The sequence below is a fragment of the Piliocolobus tephrosceles genome, chromosome 17 (assembly GCF_002776525.5).
Source record: "Piliocolobus tephrosceles isolate RC106 chromosome 17, ASM277652v3, whole genome shotgun sequence".
Taxonomy (NCBI): Eukaryota; Metazoa; Chordata; class Mammalia; order Primates; family Cercopithecidae; genus Piliocolobus; species Piliocolobus tephrosceles.
In genome coordinates, this window is record NC_045450.1 from 3,011,368 (window position 1) to 3,016,943 (window position 5,576).

A 5,576-nucleotide genomic window follows, 5' to 3' on the forward strand; every position below is an offset into this window, starting at 1 on the left:
GCCCCACAGGAATAAAAAACACTGGGAAGGGGTAACCCCCTCACCCCCGGGAGTGGCCCAGGGGGAGAGAGGCTACCTGAGGGGAAGGAAGCACAAAAGGGACCCGCTGCTGACTCAGGGCAAAGGGAATGCCATCGGTGCTGGGACCTGTGAGCACCACAGGAGGAAACGCGAGCGTGGTGGGACTGGCTCCAGGCACACAGGCGAAGGGCAAGAGGGCTGGACACGAAGCCACAAAGCTACTTGGGTTCCTCCTTCTTCTCGTTTGCCTTTTTCTGCTTCTGCTGCATGATCTCCGAGTCCCTCTGCTTGCGGGCGGCAGCAGAAAGCCCCTCATCTCGGCGCTTTCCCTTAACCGAGTCGCTCTGCTTTTTCATATTCTTCTGGCGGGCGAGCTCACGCTGGTTACCGCGGGTCACGGCGACGGCAGCGGCTCCGTTTTTTGTATTTTTAGTAGAGACGGGGTTTCACCGAGTTAGCCAGGATGGTCTCGATCTCCTGACCTCGTGATCCGCCCGTCTCGGCCTCCCAAAGTGCTGGAATTACAGGCTTGAGCCACTGCGCCCGGCCTAATTTTTGTATTTTGAGTAAAGACGGCGTTTCATCACGTTGGTCAGGCTGCTCTCGAACTCCTGACCTCCTAATCCGCCTGCCTCAGCCTCCCAAGTTGATAGGATTAAAGGCGTGAGCCACCGCGCCCGGCCGTTCATGTCTGATTTCTATATGAGATGCCGAAGCGAGCACTCGTGTCTGATTTTTGATTTCCCCACCCCACGCGCGCTGGACTAGATCACCCGCTGGGCAAGGGAGGGGTCTGCGTCCCTGCGGGGTCCTGGCAGCTCCCGCACCAGGACTTCGTTGAATGAATGACTGAACTGAGCGGGCCCCGCGGGGCGGGGCGTCCCGCAGCCGAACTCAAGGCGGGCGGAGGCAAGAGCTCCGCCCCGGAAGGCGGGGGCGGGGGCGGGGCGGCGGCCGTGGGTCCCTGCCGGCCGGCGGCGGGCGCAGACAGCGGCGGGCGCGGGACGTGCACTATGGCTCGGGGTTCGCTGCGCCGGTTGCTGCGGCTCCTCGTGCTGGGGCTCTGGCTGGCGTTGCTGCGCTCCGTGGCGGGGGAGCAAGCGCCAGGTACGCGGGACTCGGGGGTCGGAGAACCACGGGCCGGGGCTCGGCAGCCGGATTGGGTGCCTGGAGAACAGCGCGGAACTGGGGGAACAGGAGGATGTGGGTATCTGTGTTCAGGTGGCCTTCTAACAGCTCGCTGCCGGCTGTGGGAACTTCTATCACTCTCCAGGTTTCATTCACAATCCGGGCCTCAGTTTCTCCCACCGTCCAATTGGGGTTGGGGTGGGTTCTTCGGTTCCGAAAGTCCAAAGTACTTCGAAGTGGAGAGAGAAAGTAAGTGAGGGCGGGATGTTTAGTCTAGGAAGGGGCACGCCCCCAGCCTGGTCAGTACAGGGTCTAACTAGCCCCAGTGACCGACGAGTTGGGGAGGCCGTCTAGAGGCACTAGGGTCTGTGCCCTCTATACCATGTGGGGTGCCCCCTTCCATCCGGTGACTTCAGTGCCCAGCTATGCGGGGGGAGGGACCGGGGTCGGGCCCGGTGCCCAGGAGTGAGTCACCCGCCGGCGGCAGGGGGGTTGTGGGGACCTGACCCCCCCACCCCCAGCGTCCCGCGCTGCGCCCTCCCTGCCGGAGCTGCAGTGTCCCGGTCGGGCCGTGCGGTCACCTGTGAGGAATGCGCGGGGAGGGCGCCAGTGACTCACGTTATTCGAGCCGGCCGACCCTGACCTCAGACCCCAGAATAGCCGAGTCCCGCCCCCAGCCTCTGACCCGAGGCCCCCTCCCCAGGCGCCGCCCCCTGCTCCCGCGGCAGTTCCTGGAGCGCGGACCTGGACAAGTGCATGGACTGCGCGTCTTGCAGGGCGCGACCGCACAGCGACTTCTGCCTGGGCTGTGAGTCGGGGGCAGGGCCAGTGGCCAGCGGACCCCAGACTGGGAGAGAGGGTGGCTGGTGCGGAGAGCGGGGCCGAGAGCTTTGCATCGGGGAAGTCAATCGGGAGGAGGTGGGAGTTGGAAGGTGGCTCGGGTCAGGGAGGAGGCCACGGTTGGGAGAAGGCTGAAGGCTCAGTCTTAGGGGGCGGGGCTGGCCTGGAGAGGGGCGAGGTCTGACTCCGAGTCCCGCCCCCAGGCGCTGCGGCACCTCCTGCCCCCTTCCGGCTGCTTTGGCCCATCCTTGGGGGCGCTCTGAGTCTGACCTTCGTGCTGGGGCTGCTTTCTGGCTTTCTGGTCTGGAGACGATGCCGCAGGAGAGAGAAGTTCACCAGTAAGTGCGCCCTGGCCTGCCCAGCCCTGTCAGCACTCGACCTTTTCTCTGCCCCTGACGACCCCACCTCTTATCTTGCAGCCCCCATAGAGGAGACCGGCGGAGAGGGCTGCCCAGCTGTGGCGCTGATCCAGTGACAATGTGCCCCCTGCCAGCCGGGGCTCGCCCACTCATCATTCATTCATCCATTCTAGAGCCAGTCTCTGCCTCCCAGACGCGGCAGGAGCCAAGCTCCTCCAACCACAAGGGGGGTGGGGGGCGGTGAATCACCTCTGAGGCCTGGGCCCAGGGTTCAGGGGAACCTTCCAAGGTGTCTGGTTGCCCTGCCTCTGGCCCCAGAACAGAAAGGGAGCCTCACACTGGCTCACACAAAACAGCTGACACTGACTAAGGAACTGCAGCATTTGCACAGGGCGGGGGGTGTCCTCCTTCCTAGAGGCCCTGGGGGCCAGGCTGACTTGGGGGGGCAGACTTGACACTAGGCCCCACTCACTCAGATGTCCTGAAATTCCACCAAGGGGGTCACCCTGGGGGGTTAGGGACCTATTTTTAACACTAGGGGGCTGGCCCTAAGATACCGACCCCCCCAACTCCCTAAAGAGGGGAGGAGATATTTATTTTGGGGAGAGTTTGGTGGGGAGGGAGAATTTATTAATAAAAGAATCTTTAACTTTAAATGGTTTGGAGAGGCAGTGATCCCCGACTGACTCCCCTGAGCTGGAGGGAGGGAGTGAGTCAGCCAGCCGCGGGGGCGGGGGTGAGGCTCTGACTCACACATTCTCAATGCCTGGAACTCAGCCGGCCAGGACCTGGCTGGCCCTAACAGTTTTCCAGGGAAGATCTTGAGGAGAAACCCCAGCATCCCGCACCTCTGCCCTCTCCACCATCCCCAAAAGCCCCAGGTTCTAGACTGAAGCCTTCCTTTGCTCAGCAATCTTTATTCAGTTCTTCTTGGGGGTGGGATGCCTCCCTTCCCATGCTCCCACCCCTCCCATCCCAGAGCTCCGCTGGGCTCAGTGTCCTCGGTTGAGGCTTCCCTCTTGGTGCCCAGATGCCTGGTCTGCGAGAGAGGGAGGAACCTTGTCCCTTTGCAGGAGTTGCTGGTCTCTTCTGTTGTGGGGAAGAAGGAAGGTGGGAGGGGCACTGTCCACCAGCACTCAGAGCTCCGTTATATCCCCAGCTGGGGTTGCAGGGTAGGGGGGACTGGGGGTGTCCCCCAGCCTCAGCAGACGGAGGGCCTCGGGGATGAGGCTGCCAGGGTAGCGCCAGAGAAGCAGCTCAGAGCAAGGGCTTCTAGAAGAAGAAATGACTGTCAGGGCATGGGGCTAAGGCTGGCCTAGCTGAGCACCTCCCACCAGGTCCAGGTCCCCAGGGACTCCTAGGTTCCCAGCACTTTCCAAAGAGCCAAGATGAGAAACAACCCAGAGGTCAGCTAGAGCTAAAAATGGCACGATGAGGCAGGGCCTGAGGTCAGCTGCGAGGACTGCCTGTGATTCTGCAGAAGGCCTGGCCAGTGGAGGAGCCTACCTGAGTGGGGGCAGGGCTTGGGGGAAGGCCATGGGGGGGCTGCAGTAGGGGTGGTCATTGTGCAGGCTGAGTTGAGAGAAGTGGGTGGCCATGTTCTCCTCTGATAGAAACTGCTTGCGCAGAGGCTCCCTGGGGAGAGATGGGAGAGAGGCAGGCTGGGATATTGAGACGGGAGGCAGCCTGTTGGGGACCAGAGGTGACAGAGATCTCGTTGGGAGTCCCTCCCTGCCCCCAAACTCACTGCTCCTCCTCCAGGCGCCGCTTGGTGCTCATGGGCACAGCTCCTCGGAGAGGGGAGCTGGGAAAAAAAGAGAGCCTGGTGCACCCCACCCTCTTGGGCCCTTCCCAAGGATAGGCCCGCCTGAGCCTGCAGCATCAGCCAGGAGCCCCAAGCCCATTACTGTCTCAGCTGGTGCCGGTCCCCCCTCTCCTGGGCCATCCAGCAGCGTACCTCGGAAGTCTCGACCCTGAGCTGCAGCCCCAATACCATCTCAGCTCACGCCTAAGCCCCACCGATTCGTCCCACCCCGTGTTCATCCTGCAGACCAGCCCTGAGCACCCAGCCAAAGCTCCTGCGGCCCTTGGTCAGGCCCACCCTGGTCCCCTACACGCACCTGGTGTCCAGGCCCCGAGTCACCCCCAAGGCGGCCCGCGGGAGGCGCTGGGCCCCACCCTGGGGGCCTCGCTCCAAGGGCTGCTGAAGGATCATTGGGTTTTGGGGTCCTGCGGGTGGGATCTGGGCGACAGGGGAGGAGTCTCTGAGGGCGTGGCCCAGCGGGGATGGGCGTGGCTTTAGGCGGGCACAGCCGCGAGGTTCTGCGCGGGCGCGGAAGACGGGCGGCGCGTGGCGGAAGGCAGGGTTGCTCCTCGGGGTGGGGGAGGGTATCCGGCTTAGCGGGGCTGCGGTGGACACCACTTCTTAATGTCGGGGGTCTTCGCGGCGCTCACCTCGGCTCCTGCGGTTCAGGACGGTACGCAGCAGCCACCTTCGCACCGAAGGCAGTAGGGCGCCACGGAGAGGAACCGCTCTAGGCACGTAAGGCCTCGTGAAGTTGCGTCGCACGCGGAGCACTCTGGGACTTGTAGTTCTGGAGATGGAGCGAGCGGTACCGCTCGCGGTACCGCTGGGTCAGGTGAGATGGACGTGGTGCGCGTTGCCTTCTGGGATTTGTAGTCCATTCATGGCTGGGACGGGGCGGGCAGGGAATTGTGCTCTGAGTCCTGTTTTGCCTGGGCTATTTGTGGAACTCAGACGCTGACCGGGGGGGAGGGAGAGTAACCTAGAAGTGCCTCAGGGGCTTAACGCAAGTCAGAGAGTAGGGATTATAAATCAGTACGTTTTTCTATGTTGGGGTAGTAGAGCCACTTTTTTGTTTTTTTAATTTTCTAGTTCTTGCAAAGCACTTTTTTCTCTTTTTTTTGAGACGGAGTCTCACTCTGTCACCTAGGCTAGAGTGCAGTGGCACGATCTCAGCTCACTGCAACCTCCGCCTCCTGGGTTCAAGCGATTCTCCTGCCTCAGTTTCCCGAGTATCTAGGACTACAGGCGTGTGCCACCTACAGGCGTGTGCCACCATGCCCAGCTAATTTTTGTGTTTTTAGTAGAGACAGGGTTTCACCATGTTGACCAGGCTGGTCTCGAACTCCTGACCTCAGGAAATCTGCCTGCCTTGGCCTCCCAAAGTGCTGGGATTACAGGTGTGAGTCACCATGCCTGGCCAC

At 62.1% G+C, this 5,576-nt stretch overlaps 3 protein-coding genes and 1 pseudogene across 7 annotated transcripts in view; 2 read left to right on the forward strand and 2 right to left on the reverse strand.

The window, feature by feature from the left end:
• Positions 1–6: 6 nt before the first annotated feature.
• On the reverse strand, positions 7–434 carry LOC111551753 (annotated as a pseudogene). Its single transcript, XR_002734452.2, has one exon. The product of XR_002734452.2 is annotated as a small EDRK-rich factor 2 pseudogene (transcript).
• A 520-nt stretch (positions 435–954) lies between these two features.
• TNFRSF12A (TNF receptor superfamily member 12A) lies at positions 955–3,004 on the forward strand. Its single transcript, XM_023225853.2, has 4 exons — positions 955–1,128; positions 1,853–1,957; positions 2,193–2,327; positions 2,409–3,004. Exons 1-4 carry the CDS (start codon positions 1,035–1,037, stop codon positions 2,462–2,464), a joined length of 390 nt encoding a protein of 129 aa, XP_023081621.2. The 5' UTR covers positions 955–1,034; the 3' UTR covers positions 2,465–3,004.
• Positions 3,005–3,240: 236 nt separating this feature from the next.
• On the reverse strand, positions 3,241–4,964 carry HCFC1R1 (host cell factor C1 regulator 1). Of its 4 annotated transcripts, XM_023225847.3 has the most exons (5): positions 4,803–4,964; positions 4,469–4,590; positions 4,096–4,152; positions 3,855–3,983; positions 3,241–3,620 (listed from the first exon to the last, which is right to left on the reverse strand). In XM_023225847.3, the coding sequence occupies exons 2-5, from the start codon at positions 4,561–4,563 to the stop codon at positions 3,485–3,487; spliced, it is 417 nt and encodes a 138-aa protein (XP_023081615.1). In that variant the 5' UTR covers positions 4,564–4,590; positions 4,803–4,964; the 3' UTR covers positions 3,241–3,484. The 4 variants fall into 4 exon arrangements, with proteins under 4 accessions (XP_023081615.1, XP_023081618.1, XP_026303360.1 ...); XM_023225850.3 differs by lacking the exon at positions 4,096–4,152; XM_026447575.2 differs by having other exon boundaries at positions 4,469–4,889.
• Positions 4,641–5,576, forward strand: part of THOC6 (THO complex 6) — a 3,836-nt gene continuing 2,900 nt past the window's right edge. Inside the window, exon 1 of the mRNA XM_023225846.2 lies at positions 4,641–4,987. Within this exon, the coding sequence (XP_023081614.1) occupies positions 4,949–4,987 (39 nt within the window). The 5' untranslated portion in view covers positions 4,641–4,948. The remainder of the gene's footprint in view (positions 4,988–5,576) is intronic.

Coding starts and splice junctions, on each gene's coding strand:
- HCFC1R1 (XM_023225847.3), bottom strand. CDS start 4,563: ATGATCCTTCAGCAGCCCTTGGAGCGAGGCCCCCAGGGTGGGGCCCAG. Junction 4,153..4,468: donor ACTCGGGGCCTGGACACCAG/GTGCGTGTAGGG, acceptor TTTTTTTCCCAG/CTCCCCTCTCCGAGGAGCTG. Junction 3,621..3,854: donor CAAGCCCTGCCCCCACTCAG/GTAGGCTCCTCC, acceptor TTCTTCTTCTAG/AAGCCCTTGCTCTGAGCTGC.
- TNFRSF12A (XM_023225853.2), top strand. CDS start 1,035: ATGGCTCGGGGTTCGCTGCGCCGGTTGCTGCGGCTCCTCGTGCTGGGG. Junction 1,129..1,852: donor GGCGGGGGAGCAAGCGCCAG/GTACGCGGGACT, acceptor CCCCCTCCCCAG/GCGCCGCCCCCTGCTCCCGC. Junction 2,328..2,408: donor CAGGAGAGAGAAGTTCACCA/GTAAGTGCGCCC, acceptor CTTATCTTGCAG/CCCCCATAGAGGAGACCGGC.